The sequence below is a fragment of the Pygoscelis adeliae genome, unplaced genomic scaffold (assembly GCF_000699105.1).
Source record: "Pygoscelis adeliae isolate BGI_AS28 unplaced genomic scaffold, ASM69910v1 Scaffold244, whole genome shotgun sequence".
NCBI classification, from domain to species: domain Eukaryota; kingdom Metazoa; phylum Chordata; class Aves; order Sphenisciformes; family Spheniscidae; genus Pygoscelis; species Pygoscelis adeliae.
The window spans coordinates 1004466-1023886 of NW_008824648.1; the positions used below are offsets into that span (position 1 = coordinate 1004466).

The 19421-nt window shown below is 43.8% G+C and overlaps 1 protein-coding gene across 1 annotated transcript in view; it reads left to right on the forward strand.

Annotated features, from left to right (window-relative positions):
* Positions 1–7429: 7429 nt before the first annotated feature.
* PIK3AP1 (phosphoinositide-3-kinase adaptor protein 1) overlaps positions 7430–19421 on the forward strand; it is a 24434-nt gene continuing 12442 nt past the window's right edge. The window contains exons 1-7 of the mRNA XM_009322405.1: positions 7430–7686; positions 8015–8161; positions 9010–9154; positions 10963–11105; positions 12218–12350; positions 13092–13288; positions 15553–15742. Of these exons, the coding sequence (XP_009320680.1) occupies positions 8087–8161; positions 9010–9154; positions 10963–11105; positions 12218–12350; positions 13092–13288; positions 15553–15742 (883 nt within the window). The 5' untranslated portion in view covers positions 7430–7686; positions 8015–8086. The remainder of the gene's footprint in view (positions 7687–8014; positions 8162–9009; positions 9155–10962; positions 11106–12217; positions 12351–13091; positions 13289–15552; positions 15743–19421) is intronic.

The window sequence follows — 19421 nt, forward strand, 5'->3', positions numbered from 1 at the left end:
AGTTCTGATAATCTCCCCACAGGTTGCTTTAAGGTAGTGACTAAGCCTAATTCTAAGTGTCTGCCAATGTGAACTGCAAGGCTTTAAAACACCTGCTTAAAATAAGAGCCCAGTGACCGTCACTGATGGCTTCTTCCAAGTTTGGAACACCTGAAGTCATTTCTGCAAAATCTTTGCAGAAGTGTGTGGTCAAACCAAAGATGCTTTACAGAGCAGGTCTGAAGAGATGCCTGGGGCAGACTTCAGGTTGTTTCAAAGACCTTTGTTGTGTACTGGGACAGTTGTTTTGCTTCTAGGGTTGCATTTTGTAGGATTTTCATGGCTGTTCGTTATTACCACAAAAAACTTTCAATGCGTTTTTCAAAAGTGACTTGAGAATAACAGTGGATCTTGAGTTTCCCAGGGGGAAGTTTCATCAGTGGCATAGGCTGACCTTAGCAAGGACTGCTGCAAAAGAGTGGTCTGCCTTGTTCTCCACCTTTCACCTGGCTGGATGATCTGGTGTGGCACTGGGCTGCAAGGGTGGTATTCTAAGAGAGACTATTTGAAGGGGAGGGAAGGCAGGACTGCCTTTTCAGTAGTAATGTGGCCTTAGATCTACTGAAGCCACTTGTAAAACCACACCTTCAGTCCAACAGTGATCTCCTGGTGGGATGTTTCCAAAGCAGCTACCCAGCTCTCTTAGCCCACAAAGCTGGAATTCCACCTATTATGTGGACAGTCTTTTCTGTCATGCAAGTGTTATGCACGGCACTTAAATTGAAGCAAGGAAATGCTGCAAGAGGAGAGAGAATTAATCAGCAAGTTGGATGTTCCATGTTTCTTGCACGTGGTTGCTCAGGAAGACTTGAATCAGTGACAGATGTAATGTGCCTCTTGGCACCCTCAAAAATCATCAGTCATGCATGCGCTTTTTTAGTATGTGTTGTCTCCTCCTGGCACAGGTGGTTGAAGTGAACTATTCCAGCTCCTCTTTCCTGAGATTTTGGTCATGTACACAGTGTCTATTCTGGGTGGCCCGAACCCTGCATCTTCCTCAGAAGCTCTTTCCCGTCTGTGTCCTGTTCCCGTGCACCCCAGCTAGTTGTTTAGGTTTATACACTTAATCCTGTCACAAATTGACCCCTAGGCCTGTGAGACGCTCAGGCTAACTGAGAGCTCAAAGAATTATAATGAGTTGTCTTGCAGTTTCTGAAACATAATAGCCAGGCATGCTTTTAGCTTGAGGCAGGCATAGTGTGGTACGTGTTCTTTCACTAAGGTTCAAGCAAATGACAAGCTAAATACACTTTGCATTTGCTCCACGCTCTAGACATGGTCAGATAAACTGTTATCTCTGTGTTATAAGGGGGACTCTGCATTTCACCCCTAAGCTGGCAGCTACTGTCTTTGCAGTAGGTATGCGTGAAATGTATAAATGCTGCTCCTCATCCTGAAGTTCAGGGACTGGCAGCTTAGCTTACACCCCCGTTGTCAGCTGCTGAAGCAGAGATCCTGGTCCTGTATCTTGCTGACGCAGCCGAACACATGCTCTTTTCCACTGGTTCTGCTGCATGGGCCATAGCCTCTGGTGAAAATAAAGACAAGAAGGGGAAACAGGAAGGGGAAGGAGGGCTGTGATGGGTGCAGTTGTATTTTAAGCTGCTATAGCTCGTTCTGTTGTGAACATCTGCCCCCAGATGAATGCACAGATCTTTTTTTTTTTTTTTTTTTTCTCTTTTGCAGCTCAGCAGACTCACTAAGCCAGGACAGGATAACTCTCTGGAGTGAGGTGTGCATTTGAGCTGAAACAAAGTCTTTTCTGGACAAGTAGCAGTGCTGTAGGGGCAGTGTTGGTACTCATGTGCTTTATTAGGTAATGGAAGAAGACATTTCTTCTCCAGGACTGTGCAAGGTCATCTGATGAGGTTTCTAAGAGCAGAATTTGGCACAATCTCAGAACAATATTCTGAGGGGTCTGTATTTGGGGAATGTCTGTTACTAGGGTTGGAGGGAAACCCGTGCTGAACTCAGACTGCATGCTTTCCCTGGAGTCTTGCACGTTGCAGCTGTGTCACTGTTATCTCAGGTGCATCCAGTTCTTTACATTAAAGGTCCTGCTCTCAGCTCAGGGCTGCTAGTGAATGAATGAGAGCTGTAAGTTTGAAAGAGTTTTGCAGGAGGTCACAAATTGCAATTTCCTCTTTAATCTGTGATAGGATTAGAATGTTATCTTGTCATCCTGGGGAAATTGCTGAGCTTCTGTGAAACTTCCCTGTGCATAGATCTTTGTGGATGGTGTCTTCATGCAACCTGCAGCATTACAGACCAAGAGTGTACCTTCTTGAGCTACTGAGGAAGAGGGGGCTGCAGACCAGTGATCCCAAACTGAACTATAAGAGTCCATCCAGTAGTTGTCTGTGGTAAAGGCAGAGGAGGCTAAGGAGCATTGCTGGGGCAGATGATGTGGTAGGCAGTTTCCCAGCTGTTACCTGTGTGGCAGTGTATCCATGACAAGAATTCCAGAGATCTGTTAATCCAGTCCCCATTTCCATCCATTGCTAATGCAGGAAGGACTTCCCATCTGGGATTCCTACCCGTGCTTTTGCACATCAGGAAATGTCATGTGAGGTGTGATGGTTATATGCATCAGTCTGATCACAGTTGCTTCGCAGCTGACTTTGCCTCCTAGGTCCCATTTTACATCTGACATTAATAATGAGTACCAGGAATAATTAAAAACTGAGCCCGGCCCAAGTAGCCAACCGGAAGTTACTGGTGACATTTGTCCCTAAACTGGAATATTCCCACAGAAGGTACCTTTGATCCTGTGCGTTACCTTCCCGTTCTCTGCCAATTCCTCATCTGCTTGAGGTTTTTATTTTATCATGCTTTTCTAGTGTCTGGTATTTTTTAATATTTTTTCTTCTTGCTTTCTCTTCTGTGTCCTCTCCACTCTTGCGGCTTTTCAGACTTTCCTTTCTTAACCTCACTGTTCTCAGAACTATGTGCTGAGTTTCCTGTTCCTGCAACCCAAGTATGGTATTCATTGGACACTTTCTCATCCCTACCTTCCAGTATTTACAGGAGCGACATGGAGTTGCCCTTGGCGTTGTAAACGACTCTTGGTGACTCAGCTTTCTCCAAATCCTTTTTGTTTCAAAGGTGAAATTAAAAAATAACTTGGAAACAGCATTTGGGAACACTGAACCAAGAAAAGGGAGCAGATTCCTTCACTTGGCTTAAATTTTCTTGAAGGTCATGAAAGCCTCTTGCACTCCACTGCAAAGGCATTTATCTCCTTTCAGTTACATGTCTGCAGTTCTAAAACATAACAAAGGAAACCTGTTCCTTGAAGTTTGGATGAGATGTGCTTTATAGAGGAACTGTGGAGTAATGTATGTTTTTGAGTATTAAGTAGGTTACAAGGGTAAACACAACTTACGTTCTGGCTTCTCACAATTTGCTGAAACACGGGTCCTGTCAACAGGTCTCTTAATAACTCAGTTGTATACTTCGTAAGGATACAGCTTCCCTAAGAGATGCACAAGTATGTGTCTGTCTCAAGCAAAACTTGGCATAGTAAAACACAGCTTGTTTCCTTGATGGGGGATGAGAACTGGTTTATTGTAACTTCCAATTTTACAGGACAAATGAAATGTGGCCACTTTCTTTGTAGAACTGAAAATCTGGTTTTAGGTGCTATGCTTGTAGATGAGCTGCTTGGGGTGAGGGGTTTGGAGAGAAGGGGGAGGTGTCTGATACCTTATTTGTTCTGTATGGACAGTTTTATGAAGTCTTACATTTTCCTGTGTTTTTTCTTCTCACCTGCTGCTTTTCTGCATGCTCTCTCCACCCTGTTGAAAGGGGAAATGTTGCTACAGTATAACCCAGTTTTGAGGGGTTATCACAAGATGTTTCACTGCTGAGCGTGTATCTCCTTGGTAAAGCAAGGGCTGTGATGTTACCATGATGAAAGATAACTTTCCCTGCTTTCCCTGACTTACTTCATCAGTACTCTGCCTGCTTCTCGCAAATGCAAGCTGGAGTTGCTCTAGGAGACTTAACGTCCCTGTTCGCACTTGGAGAAGGAGGCTGGCCAGTTGCAAGCTTCAGGTGACAAGCAGGAGCTCTCTTTGAGGGCCTTCCCTCTTGCTCTGGGTGTACTGAGGTGAAAGTCCGAGGCCTTGTGAAAGCTAGTTGTCTCGGCTGGTGAGCTGGTCCATGGATGGAGTGGGAAATATTCACAGATGCCAGCAAGGGGGTAGGCCGCACATGCAGAACCTATAGGGACAAGCTGTTGCCCAGTCGTGCCATTTGCATTAATATCTGCATGACAGAGTGGTCTGGACAGGCTGCTGACTCCTTCCGAGTGTTCACGTGTCCTGTGGTGTAAGGGCTGACTTCTGAGAAACCACAGCTGTTGTCTCCATGCTGATAGTCCACCAGCTTAGCCAGGAGGAAATGGATGACAAAGTGAGCTGTGTGTGCTGAACAGCAACGGGTCAAAATAAATGGCTGCTTCATATTAATTTCTGAAGCTGCTAAATGGCTTGTGAAGCACGTGGCCATGCCTGCGTTTTCCCTGGGCTTTTTCCAGGGGTGAATTTCTGCACGGCAGCTGTGCAGGGAGCCCGGCAGGGCAGGCGAGAAGGGGCTGGTGCAGGGCTGCTCTCTACTGATGCTTCCTGGAGGGGGACACATTCTTCAAGGGGAAATGTGGTTGGGTTTCTTGGACCGCATCTCCTCCCCTTGCTGCTATTCTCACAAGTATTTCACAGACTGTCAAGTGTGGCCTGAGGTAGCCTTTGTTTAAAGGGGAACAGAAAGGCCCTCCAGTCAAGGCAGAGCCATTTGTAACCATGAGCTGTTGACCTGCAGCAGCTGCTCATGGAGAAGCTCAATTCAGGTATTCACTTAACTTTCTAATGAGTCTGTTGATCTCCTCAGTGAAGGCCTCTCTAGCCTGGGTATCATTACAATGATATAATTGCTGAATCTGTATATGCAAGTGGGTTGTCATTACTCAAGTATCTTAGTGAGTGGGAAGCCTGATCTAACTAACGTCCCTTTAGAGCATGGGTTTTATCGAATGTATTGGGATGGTTTCCTCTTCCAATGCTTGCATGTTCACAAGTCATTTGCAATTTCACAAAGTGATTTGCAATTTCAGAATTTTCTGAATGAAAAAACAGATGAATAATTCATACCCGAAACTCCGAGTGCTTGTTCCGTCAGCTGTTAATCCAATTACTGATTAACATTGCTTGCTTCTTCCTGGATTACCTAACAGCTCTGTTCTTACATATGACCTCCGGGCAGTCAGCTCTGTCACAAGAATGCGGAAGTGCAAGACAGGATCAGGCAATGCCAGAATTTCCTAAAAGCTCAAGTTATTCTTTATCTGCTAATTTGTTTCTGGTATCAAATAACATCAGTAAAGCAGAGAGACCGGGGGGCTTGTTCTTTCCTTGCTTCCCTCTTACCCTTGCTTACTGTAGATGCTGTAGCCGAGATCCACAGCTTTAGGTTTCATTTTCCTCTGAAATGGACCGTATGTTGGCCAAGTGAGGTACAAATTACCACGCTAATGGTTCCATATTGGGGTGGGGATGATGCTGGCAAGTGTCAGCTTGTGTATATGTTGCAGGAACATTAATGCCTCGCTGTAATTTGGTCATCATTGGCTCTCTTATCTGTGGTGAGCTTAGTCTTTCTGATTTAGTCATATTGGAAATGACCAACAGAGATTACAGAGACACTATTCTAGTAAGAGTTGCCTCTTCTCCTCCTCCCCAAAAGACGTGGTGTCTTGCTCTGCATATGCCAAATGCCTGATGTGATAGCTATCATGTGAGGGAAGGATGTGGGACCAGTGCTTTATTTTCTCCTGTGCAGCTGGGCGGCCTGGCACTCCCAGGTGGGAACAGTCCACCTTTCCCTAAGAGAAGGGTTCCTAAAACTGGGGTCTGGCTCTTGCAGCTGATGGCTTTGGACAGTATCAATTAAAATACTGAGTTAAGGAATTTAAAACCTCAGTCCATTTTCTGCAATACTTAGTGCCACTGTCTGAAAATCCAAGACCACCTTCAGTACATAACCTTGTGTCAAAGTAGTTTCTTAGTCAAATCTGCTGATTTGTGTTAGTGCAGTATGAAAATCTATTTGCTAAATTGCATGTACTGTTCTAGGTTTGTTTAAGAAATGTTGATGTTGGTGGTGATGCCTTACTTGAACTTTACAGAGCTGCAGATTTTTGGCTCTACTCTTTCTACAGCAAACATTAAAGCAGCAATCTACTTGTACTCATGTGAGTAGGCTTACTTGCCATGTGGAGTGATTCACATACTTAAGTGTATGTGCACTGCTACCTGTGACAAAAATTTCAGCTGAATGATTCGCTAAAATTTTGTGGCTTAAAACCTGCCTCCTGAAAGCAAAGTTGCATTCATATAATCCCATTTAAATGTATAGAAAATATATATTAAAAAATGTGCATGACAAAGAATTTCAAATATCCTAAGTTTAAGTCTTTGGTAATAATAATAATGATAATGAAGAAGTCTAGATTTAAATTCCTGACTGACTTCTAGCTTCACTGTTTGAAAGTAGCAGGATGTGAACTCCTAATAGAAGCCTGCTTTAATAACTTTGGCTCTCTTGATTTGTGGAAACTTGACGTACCCAGAGTTTGGGGGATTCTGCGTAGAACCTGGACTGTTGGCAGCTTCACTGTATGGATGCCACAGGTTAGACAGTGTGGTTGGTCACTTAGGTCTTTCTCATCAGGACTGAGCATTTTAAACAGAACATTTCTTACTAATATAAAAACTGCCAGTCCAAATCTGAGATTTTATCTAGTAAATAATTTGTACTGCTCTTTACAGATGTGTTTTAGAGTAAGTAGTAAGTAACAAATAACTTCCAGAATGTTGTCTTAAATCCTTGACTGCTCCACAGTTTTCCAGGGTTTGGAAAATTTTGGCTGTGGGAGATAGAGTTTTAAGAATTCATGCTAGTCTTCTGACAAGGGGAAGTCAGTGACTTTCACCCCATGTTTGGGGAGACAGGGGAAAAAAGGTGTGAACCATGTGAGTCAAGAGGTAGAAACTAGATAAGAAAATGCTCTCTACTAAGTAGATACAAAATCGTCTGTTGTTTCCTTTCTGTAGTTGGGAAAAGTATTTCCTGCCAGGGTTAGGAGACCTGTAATCTATTTTCATTCTTGCTAGGTTTTTTTTTTTGCAGCCAGTGATATTGATTCAGTTTGTTTGCTCTTCCATCAATATCCATGCTGTTACTGGGAAACAGGAATGAGAACATTGTTTTGTACACCCAGATTGTAGGGTTACATGTGTTTACTTCTACTCTTGGGTCTGTTTGGGTATTCTTCAAGGCAAAGGCTCTGGTACGTTTCAGTTTCACTGTTGTGAAATACAGGAGCTTATAGTTCTCGCTCGAGGAACAGGACCCCTTCAGACTGCTGCCTCATGTTATATTTTGTTGACACAATAATGAACTTGGGAGTTGGGGTGAGCAACATAAGCAGGATCCAGAAAACTAAAGATACTACTGAAATGAAAGAAAAGTTGGTTTTCTTCATTTACTTTAGGAGAGGAAGACTAAAGGCTGCTGCTCATCCTACAATGTACTCAGAGCGCAGCTGGAGTCAGATGAGTCCAGTTGCCGATCATTCTTATATTAGACATTGACATACTACTTTTCCTATCTAACATGAGAAGGGACTGTCCATCTCGGCAGAGTGGCATTGTTTGTTTTGTAAGCATGTTCAGTGCTACTCCAGCACTTTTGTGTCTTTATGAATGTTCCCCAGCAATCCTCTTCAGGGAAAAGAAGAGGAAGCTCTGTAGTTTCCTTTTCTTCAACTAGATCCCCTTTTCTGAGCATTACTTTGAGAAGAATAGCAAGTTCCACCCCACCACCTCCCTGGCTGTTTCCCAGGATGGATGTGTATGATACGTATTTTCAGCAAAGGGGAGTGATGTAACAGGACTCTGTATGCTTTATTTTAGACTCAGGCTGTGACTCTGTGACTGATACAGAAACAGAAGACGAGAAGAACCCAGTTTACTCCCACAGGCTTGCCATGAGTGGAGAACATGGATCGTCCAAGAGCACTGGGGACCATCCAGTGGTGCAGCCTGACCGCATACGGTGTGGGGTACTGTATGTCCACTCCTTGGGCTATGTTCTTAGTGTGGGCTGGTGCAACCCATTATGCTGCTCTGTAATGGACAGCTTTACAGGCCTGGGAATTAGTCCCTAATTCCTTTTCTGTCACCTTTCCTTTCAGCCCCCTGCCCTCAGCGTCTCTGTTTCATGAGCTTAGTTCCCCAGGCCTGGAAATAGCTTGGTAATATGTAGTGCCCAGTGTTGTCTAGGCTGCAATGTCACTTATTGACAGATAGTCTCATTAACATAGCTGCTTGTCTTGTGTGCTGTGAGGCAGGTTCACACTCTTGACTTCCCATCTTCCATTCTGGTGAGATTGAGGGGTGGTGGCAAGTGGGGTAAGGTGATTGTAATGAACCAATTAACTCCACAGCCTGGGTGCAGCCTAATATGACAATTCTGGTGCACGTTCTGCAAGTGACTCCGAAGAGCTTGGATCATGGCTTCCTGTCTGAAAAACAGCTTTTCTTAGTGTAGCATCCCCTCAGATGGAAAAAGTCTAAGTTTCTTCCTTTGTTTCTGTTTAGAACAGGGCTGTGCTGCTTGAGGGAGGAGACCGATAGAGTTGAAATGAAATCATTTTATAAATCTAGCTGATAAATCTGGAGTTTTATCAGCTTAATGCATGTATCTATGCTGGTGCAAGCTGTAACAGAAGCCACCTGCCCAGTTACTCCATGACTGGAAGATGCTCCTGAAAACCATTCAGGACCATAAAAATGACAGATGATAATTTATGTGTTAGTAGCAATGACAACAAAATCCCTAGAAAAGGGACTTAACAAAGTAAGTGTTCTTATGTTGTGAACCTGCATGTTGTAATGACTTTTCTCTTAGGTGCAGACAACAGTTTATATTATCATGAAATGTAAACTAGATGGCGAAGTGAAAACTGAAGTTGAATTCTCTCCAGAGAATGCGTCATCTGTGCGTGTGCTGGCTGAGATGGAGAATGAGTACACAGTATCTGTGGAGGCTCCAAGTAAGCTGGACTGCGATACGCACCCCCCACCCCCACCCCCCCCATTGCTTCCTTTCTATCTCATCCTGCCTGTCCTGAAAAGTGCCAAAGGGATAAGGGTAAAGGTTGCAACACAGGAAAACTTGAGGCCAGGAAATCTTGAACTTGCATTCTCATCTGTGATACTTTTGTGATGAGGAACTGAGATAGACTGCTGCTTGGGGGCTCTGTTTTCCCCTCAGCAGTGGCAGGGTTGCAGTGTGGAAACACCTTACTAGGAGTTCTGAGAGCAGATTGCAGCTTTGGCCTCCCAGCCCCCCCCCCCCCCCCATTGCTTCCTTTCTTTCTCACCCTGCCTCTCCTGAAAAGTGCCAAAGGGATAAGGGTAAAGGTTGCAACACAGGAAAACTTGAGGCCAGGAAATCTTGAACTTGCATTCTCATCTGTGATACTTTTGTGATGAGGAACTGAGATAGACTGCTGCTTGGGGGCTCTGTTTTCCCCTCAGCAGTGGCAGGGTTGCAGTGTGGAAACACCTTACTAGGAGTTCTGAGAGCAGATTGCAGCTTGTAAAGCACTTTGAATTTAACTGCGTGTTATAACCACCACCACATTAGCATTGGCAGGGCACCAAGAGAAGGTAAGTGCCAGAAAATAATTGCATGACGATGATCTGTCTGTGATCAGAGCTGAAACTATTTATCCTGGCTTGCCTTGTAATTTAGATACGTTGTGTCACTCTAGGTATTTACATTTACAAAACTGTAGGTTGTCTAAACTTTAGGTTCACTAAACTTTAGGGGCAAGATTTCAGAGCCTTACAGAGCGATAGTAGTTTCCCAGCATGATTTTATTTAATCTACTTTGGTCTGTCCTCTTGAAGAGTCATTGTACCAGCTCTGAGAATAGAGACTAATAGTCATTATAGCCACTCCCGTAAAGTCAGTGAGGTGGATTGATTTAAAGAAGGTGTCCTCACCCACATAAAAACTTAATCTGTCTTAAATCAAGACTTATAATTTAAACATGGACCTGGAAACTAACTTGCACTTTGAATTATAAACATGACCTTCACATTGATGGAGTGTACAACTGTGTAAGCTCTGCAGTTTCTAACAATAAGAGAAATATATTTTTAATTCCTTTTGTGTGTGACTGTAACTATTTCATCATTTCCTGAGTTGTTAACAGCCAAGCATATATACAGGGAAAGATTAATTTCAGAGGGATTCAAAATATTTGTGTTTCAAAAAGAGAGTTCGGACCTATGAATCCACACTGGACAAAATATCAAGAAGCTCCCAAGGTGCAGGTAGGAGATAAATCCTGTGCGTGGGTAAAGTTGCAAAGCTGGAATTCTTTTAAGTTGATTTCATTCAGGGACTAGTGAGGCTGACAGGAATTGCAAAATCCCTAGTGACTTTTCTGGTTTCTCTCCCCTTCTTCCCCAGCTCTCATATTTTATGGCACAGCTTAGAGACTGTTCCAGAGAAAGCCAGGGGTGGAGAGATGTGAGGCTTTCTAGTTTGAGGTGGTGTACTGTTGACATTAGTGGCCCAGACTACTGTTAGCAGAGGACCTAGCAGGTCACAGGTGATGTGCTTAGACATAGCTATGAAGAAGGTAGTTCCAAAGTACTTTCCTACCTAGTGTTCAGACCGGCATCATCTGCTTTTTTTTCCATGACTCTTCATGAATTCAATACAACAGAAACTGTTTTGGTATCCAGCTGGCAGTATCTCCAAACTCCTCCTATCCTCAGGATATTTGATGCAGACTCATTCCCATTGTTTGTTCTTAACAGTGATTTCTTCTCTTTCTTTTCAAAGATTTAACCTCTGGGACAGTGCCTCTGCAGATATATTCAGGGGGCTTGATGGTGGGAGAAACAAGTGTCACCTATCATACCGACATGGAGGAAATCAGCAGTCTGTTGGCTAATGCAGCCAACCCGGTACAGTTCATGTGCCAGGTAATGACTCTAGCAAAGAGCTGCTTTGGAAACCAGCTCTTTCAGAGGCTAGACAAGTGGACATAAGCAAAAGTGCTTGCCATGAAGTAGCTCTTCTGAAATGAAGAAATGCAAGGTTATTTAGGAATTTTCACATAACCTTAACATCCCCTTTTAAGAGAAAGCATTGGGTGCTTTTTCTGTCTCTGGAGCAAATAGCTGTCTAAGGTGATGCGGGCTATCCAACTAACAAAAATGCAGTCAGTCAACACTCGCATTTAGACCTCGATGACTTGAAAAGGTTGGGATGACAGAACTTGGTATAACTAAGTACCATAAAGAAATACATTGTTTGGAAATTTGTACCTAAGGGTTCTTGGAAAAGATGTGTGAAAAGGTAGCAAAAGATTCATACTAGCTGAATGAAGTAGAGTAACATTAAGCCACTCCTCAGTTCTCATATTTTGCACAGTTGGGGTACCTGAACCCTATTAGAGGGGTAAAGCTTGCACAAGCAATTTCTCCAGATGTGTTGTCTTTGCTGCCTGCCTGCATGTCCCTGATCAGCCATGTAGCGGAAGCCTAGAGAGTAGTGGTGTTAGTCACCAGCATACCTGGGGCAGGGGAGACTGTCTTTCCCTTTCTTTTTAGTTCAAGTTGTGGAACAGTTGGTGCTGGGCTGTGCCTCTACTTGGGGAATAGGCATGCTTCCCAGTCTTTGGGTAAGAACCAGTCCAAAAGCCAAACCCAGAGTGTACACCGGAGCAATTCAAAATGGACTAGTTCATACTTAGAACAGGAGTGACACTTCATTGAAACAGCTTCAGAAGTAAGATTATACCTGTCAAGGAAGTAGGAGGTAACGGTTTTCTGTGCTTCCAGTTGCATGAGTGGCTTTCTCATTGTACTCTCTCTTGTTGTGGAGTGTACGGTTCTCATCTGCTCGGATTAATGGTACTCTGTTTCTGGACCAGGAAGCTATTCGTGTTCTTTGCTTGACCTGAACATTGCTACCTTCAGTGTTTATGCCTACTGTTTTCTGATATGTGCTAAATAAAGAAACACATTATAAATCTCACCTTAACTGAATCTCCAGACTCCCCCAAACAAAGTTGCTTTCCACTTATCTCTAGGCCTTCAAAATAGTGCCATACAGCATAGAAGCACTGGACAAACTGTTGACTGAGTCACTCAAGAAGAACATTCCTGCCAGTGGCTTACACCTGTTTGGAATCAACCAGCTGGAAGAAGAAGATATGACAACAAGTAAGTTGAAAAAAAGTTGTTTTCTTTTTAAACTTCATCTGTATCAGTTGTTTTACCTTGGAGCGCCTTAACACTGCGGTGCGTGTTACCTGCACAGGCCGTCTCAAAAAATCTTGGATCTGAGCCAGGAAGGTAAATTTCTGATGATGCCTATAGAAAGGGGATTGCCATTTGGGTCGGGTGACCCTTTTTTTATTACATGCATCGGTCTCACTTCCTTGCACTGCGACAGATGCAGATACAGCTTCGAACACAACTGAAGTGAAAAGATGATGCTCCCCAAAAAGTCTCCCATATTTTCTCCCTTGTTCTTCTCCCAGTCCCACATGGCATTTCTCCCCAGCCCAGTCCTTTCCCTGCAACCCCATGACTCTGCTTTAAGGTGCACAGTGGGCACTCAGCAGTTGGATTGGTGTGGCACCATGACATGGTTGCCTTACAGCAGCTGGATCCTACTGGAATGATGATCTAAGAGGTCCTTGCAAACCTGTGGTCCTACATACATTAAGCTATTACAGTGCCAGATTCCCCACTAAAGGTCATAGGACTTAAGCCTGGAGATGTGCTAGATACCTCAGTTAATTTGTGCAGAGTTACCTCCATTTTCAAACTGTATATATACTTTTCAGGGCTTTCACACCTGCTTTGGTCTGTGTGTTCGCTAGGAATTTTGTTTCTCACCTACTGGCTCTGTTGCTGCTAGAGAGAGACTTAGATTCTAACAGGCTCCTGTTCTCACAGATCAGAGGGATGAGGAGTTACCAACACTGCTTCACTTTTCTGCAAGATACGGGCTGAAGAACCTCACCGCCTTGCTGCTTACATGCCCTGGAGCACTGCAGGCCTACAGTGTAGCCAACAAATATGGCCACTATCCAAACACCATAGCAGAAAAGCATGGCTTTAAGGACCTCCGCCAATTCATTGATGAATATGTGGTAAGAGGAAGCAGCAGTCCTTCTGCATTGTCCCACAGCAGGTGTGGGCAGTGGCACCAAGCTTGGCACTTAGTGTTGTGGAAAAAGGAATGATGGGGGTAATAAAGGGTGCAGTGTGGTGTGGTAGGTTGTAGAAGACAGACATCCAGCCACATTGGAAACTTGCAGGCTGGAGGGTTGGGTGCATCTCTGGAGCTGGGGAAGTTCTTGGGTCTTTTGCACAGAGCAAATAAGATGGAAGGAGAGACTGCCATACTGGGTTTCCTTATCCATCCATCTAATGAAGTTTCTGCAGGGATGTGGTTGGTGCCTGGTGTACTCTTCTAACCTCTGATCTTGGGAAAACTACAGCCCCTTCATTCCACTTACTTTTGGGAGTAATAGGGGAACAGAATATGTTTGGGAAGGTACAATCTGAGGTGCTCTCTGATTAGTCATGGTACAGTCTGGATTGCTTATTAGCTCATTTACAGCTGATCTGTGTAGTCTGCCTGCTCCACTTGAAATCCATTTCTTCCTGCATTAGGATAGCTGTCTGTTCCCTACGTGTTCTCTCTGGGACCCCAATTCACAATTCAGTTCTCTTTGAGCTAACCCCATCCCCAGAAAACAGCACTCTGACTTTTCCAGATTATGACATGGACCTGACTCCAGCTGCACCAGGCAATTGTTTCTGTGGGGTCCTTCGGTGTCCATGGGCTTTATCCTTTCTTTTCCATTTGAGTTGTTTCCAGCCTGTATGTTTCAAAATAACAAGCAGCTCCTTGACTCAGATCACATGAATTCTTGAGCAGATTTTATTTGCCTTTGCTTTCAGTTGAAAAATTGTGTGTAATTGTCCCTAACAGTTGTCTGAATGGTGGGTGATAGATCTGCCAGCTTTAGTGTGGTTTTGCCAGCCAATTACAGTAGTGTTTAAGCCTTATTTAGGAGGCATGGGTGGTTCTTAGACTTGAGGCTTGCTTCTTGACATAAGCATGAATTCAGGGTTATACGTTAGAGCTAAATAAAGGTCGTTCCCTGTTCTGAGATCAGGAGGGCTGCAGAAACTGTAAATTGTGTGATTAAAATCTTTGTATTGGGATAAGAGAGAGATGCTTAGGAAGTTCTTCCAGCCTCTTATTGCAGTACTGTGCTCCCCCCATGTCTTCCTCTCCACCAGCACAGTGACAGAGCTGTGTTAAGAGTAGGTCCTGCTTACTGACCATCAACCTATTTGTGCAGCTTAGTACCAGAGCACACAAATGATCTGCACCGCTGTGTCCGCTGCAAGGTAGTGACTAGAAGCACTACTAGTATGGCTATCTGAAAATCCCAGTAAACCCCTCTACTCACCTAGTTTTCTCTCTGGCAAAAGTTCCTCTGCACCTCCCTAAAGCATCTCATGAGCTGCCTGCCTGACCCATTTTGACTGTGGAGGGAAGCATGTGTAGACAGTTTTGACACACATGCCCTGTAGATTGAAGGCCCATGAGGTGGCGGTTGTGGATGGAAGACTATCTTGTAGTACTGCAACTGGCCAAGATGGCTGTGCTTGTGACATAGAACTTGGGGAGGAGGCTGGGATGAAGCTTTACATTTTGCTCCCTTGTGTGGTTTGGTGAAGATCTGCACTGCCCTCCCCTCCCACCCACCCCATGTTGCAAATATGTGAGAAAGGGTTCTGCTGTCCTGTGAATCGGAAGTTCCCTGTATTACATGAACAGCTGCCTGCTGTGAGGTTTCCTGTTAATCTCACAGAAAAGGGTCTGTGTACTCCCACTCTGGGTGTTACGTGCTGCTGCTAATGCCAAGAAACTGAAACTGAATCTACATCAAAGCTAAAACTTCGCTTTCTTCTAAGTGCTCCGCATGTGGCAAGCTTTCCCCCTTACGGTCAGCTACGCTTACCCCAAAATAGCCTTTGACAAGCATTTGTATTTTTAGAATGAGCTTTGCTTATGTTCTAGGAGTTTGCAGACGTCGGGTAGGAAATGAAATTGAGGGGATGAGAGGCTGTAATGGCTACTCAGAATGTGTCAGCACCAACTTGTTTCACATTCATTACCTATTATTACAACATAGATCTTGAAGGCTGGGCCCAGACAGCTGTAGTGGGGATTTAATTCCTTTGAGAAGCCTTAGTCTTTGGGAATGGGCTGCTTTTAGAAGGTTTTTCCCATCAGTGATGGGAGAGTGAGATATCTTTTGCTTGCTTTGATTCTCCGGATTCTTATTTAAATGAGACTTGAACATTTTTTTTTCTTGCCCTCATTCCTCTCCAGGAAACTGCAGATATGCTGAAGAGTCACATTAAGGAAGAGCTGATGCAAGGCGAGGAGGATGAATCTGTTTATGAGTCCATGGCTCATCTGTCCACTGACCTGTTAATGAAATGTTCCTTGAATCCTGGCTCCGATGAAGAGCTTTATGAATCCATGGCTGGATTTGTCCCTGGTGCCCCAGAAGATCTTTGTATGTATATTCATAGAATCACAGAACTGTAGGATGATTTGGGTTGGAAGGGACCTCTAAAGGTCATCTAGTCCAACCCCCCTGCAATGAGCAGGGACATCTTCAACTAGACCCAGATTGCTCAGAGCCCCGTCCAAGAGGCCTAAGCTGATCTGTTTCTCTTATACATAGTAGCGCCTCAGCTGAGTTTCAGAGTAAGGGCAAGTTATAGCTTTTCTGCTCTCACCACAAGGAAACCATGTTCCGGTTCTGATGTTGGCTGGCTGATAAAATTGCTCTAAACCTTCTCTGAGTGCCAGTGTACAAGATCAAGAGCTATTTCTTCAGTGCTTTGAGGACTCCCTGAACCCTGCGCAAGTGAATTAGCATTTGGAAGAGACCAAACTTTCTACCATGTCCTGTTTCTCTCCAGAGATCCAGGGAGGTAGGGACACTCTGACTTAGAGACACTGGTGGAAAAGAACACTATGTCAGATGTGATTTTACTGGCAACTAGGAAACTGAAAAACAAGAGCTGAGCTTCTACCTCACCAGCTTGAGAACGAAAGCAAGCGAACATCTAGAAATATGTGTACTGACAAGATTATAACTGAAAAATCATTATTCTAATCTGGTTTATTGCTAAAAATATAGCGCTAATTCTGATAAATATGCAGATGTTTAACTTTTTCACCATTCCATTAATATTCAGTGAGGCCGATGTCAAATATCAAGTTAAGTACCTGTGTTAAGCAGTTGTAAATTTGCTGTTCTTACTTACCTGCCTATTTGATCTGGCTTCATCCCACTGATATATTTTATGATTCCCATGATGAGCAGATAATCTAGCTTATTATAGTTTAAGTACCTGCATAAGGACTTCTAGTGTTTCTGCAGTTTTAAGTGTGCTGCCTCAGGGGAAAAGCTTTCTTACTGAAACACTTTCGCTTATAGACTATATCTGTCCTGGGCTGTTTTTATCCTCTTTTAGATTAAACGATGTTATAAAACACACTTTCGTTGATCATGGAGTCCACAAGACTTTCAGTTCTCTGCCTGAAATCATAAACTCTTCTCTGCGAAGTTTTGTTCGGCCACTGCAGGGATAGTTTTGCTACCAAAATCAGGATTATTCTCCCTTCAGATGGAGATAAGCAGTAAGGCTGGTTGGACTCCTAAGGAACAAAGCTGCTGTTGTTCGCAGTAATGGGGGTGAGGGTTTCTAGATGTTTGGAAGCTCTGCTTGCAATCAGTGCACCTCTGAATGGGGTTGATTGACGAAGACTGTGGAGGGGGAAAAAACATGCTTAAAACCGCTAAGCCCAACTTGTCTTCTTCCACCCTTGAAATGTCCAGATCTCCCAGAAACTATGCAGGGGATATTCCTTTCTTTCGTGGATGAAAATCAAGCTCCCTGTAATGTACCACTTTTGAACTGGACTCTGAAAAGCCTCTCTGAAAATATTCTCGTATTGGTTCAGATTTAGATCAGAATTGCTTCCTGTCAAGAAAACCATTTGCCAGCCCTGCAGACTGTTGGTGGAAGAACTAATTGTTTTAAGGCTCTTGTTTCTTCTCCACTGCTGAAGATCACCACCTCCCTCAGTCTGCTGTCTCAGTTGCTTGTGTGTGTCCCTCCTTGCCTGTTTCTGTCAAACAAGCCACATTAAGTTAAACAGTTCAAGTACACAGGTTTTCCTGCCCTCACTTACTCTGATTGACAGATCTCAGGTGGGAGTTCGGCTGGTGTTTTGGAGGAATGCAAGAAGCAGAGCCTGCTTGGCTGACAGGCATGGAGATGGAGAGCTAGGAAAGGTGGTGCATTTGAAACCTAAGTCAGGCTGCTTTCCTTAAGCCTCCCCAGTAGCAAAGGCCCAGCAGGCATATGTCCTTTAGGGGAAGCTTCTGCAAGCACAGCCACATCAGCAGGGTGGCAGAGGTCTCTGGGATCGGCACCAGAAAGTTCTCCTGGTGTGCAAATGTGCTGCAGGCTCTGCAGGACTAGTAGGACTAGAAAGGTAAAAAGCCAAGCTGTCCCTAAAGTAGGTACTTATGATTCTTTTACTGAAGAGCAGAGCTGAATGAGTCTGCATTTTAAAATGTTTTCCTCATTGGTGAGATGCTGTGTATGGCTTATCTGTAATACCTCAACAAGGAGCATGAGCGCATTTCCTGCTTCTTCTGGAGTTCTCCTAGTGTATTGTTCCTGCACATAAATCTCTGTTACCTTCCACTCAGGAGTCTTTTACTGAAAATCTGTTTTTCTTATGTAGTCTGTTAGTCTTTCCCTGAAGAATATTTACAGCTTGTCTGAACGGTGCTTAAAATCTACCTGTATTGCAACAGGTAAGGTTAAATTGGCACAATGCTCGACACTTAGATTGGTTCTCTCAAAGTGAAGGTGTTTCGGTATTATTTAGAATACCAGCACACAGGCAAACTCTCACTGAAATTAGTGGGAGTGCTGGCTGGTTTAGAACTGCCATCACAAATAAAGGCTTCAAGTTTTTGTATGGATGTAAAGGTTTGTGACGATGAAAAACTCCCTAGGAAATCGTAACTTATACTGAGGTACTTTCTCCAGGTCAGAGTAGCCCTTATGTGAGTAGTTATGGCTGTAGCATAGAGGACAATACCTGAGCTATTTTAAGTGTAGCCATACTGTGGCAGCATGCCCATTTATTGTGATCAAGGTGTGCTTCCACCACAGTTTTTCAGAGACTGATCAAAGGAAGATTAAATGCCACAGGGTGAATTTGTCTGGCAGGAACTGCTTTGAGAATAAGGTAACACAGGACTGGAGCCATTGTAATGAGTTAAAAGTAGTAGCAAATACTTGAATACCGGAGTGTTCTGTTAGTTCTTGTATTCTTCATCCCACTTCTGATTTTTCAATGCCTGTTTATGTGTGTGTGTTTTTCCCTCTACATTTGGTCCTTGGGAAACATTTACAGAGAAAGTGCAGGAGCTGTGCAAGGGCCCAAATTTGGTTAAACCGATGCTGCATGAGAGTTGCACACACCTGTGTTGAGTTGCTCATTGTCCCTTTAAGTTTTGAGATAAATGATGGAATTAAAAAAAAACAGAAAAGGTTTTGTTCATCTACAGAACACTGCCTCCCCTTCTGCTGGAGGGGAGCGTTCTTTCCCAGGTAGGTCTTAAAGCCCTGAGCAGTGTAGATCATAAAGTACTCTAATCAAATCAGTGGGAACTTTCTAGCTCCTGCTGTTACCTTGTTTGCTGTTCTTTAATAATGAGATTGAATTGCCTTATTTAATTTCTTATCATTAATCTAATTGTTCCCGCTTCAGAAGAGCACTTCCTTCTTATTACACTTTTCAAATACCTGTAAAGTCAAACATAATTTTCCAGAATAGACTCCAGGTTGGTGCAGGTTGCAGGTAAATGTCATTTAGCTGAGTCACTTGCACACTGTAACAAACAGCAGCTGAATAGCAAAAAGGGAAAGTTATCTCCGTCATACCAGTCTGGTAGTATGAACTACAGCATCAGATAAAGTGCCTTGCTTTTTCTGCTTTCCTTTCACCAGCACCTCCTGCTGATTTTTGCAAAACAGAGTATTTTGAGTAGGCTGGAGTTGCGTGCAGGAGGGGCTCTGAGAGCAAGGACCCTTGAAAGTGCGGAAAACCTGTTTGATTTGTGTGAAGATTAAACTGCCTGGGGTTTTTTGTGTGTGTGT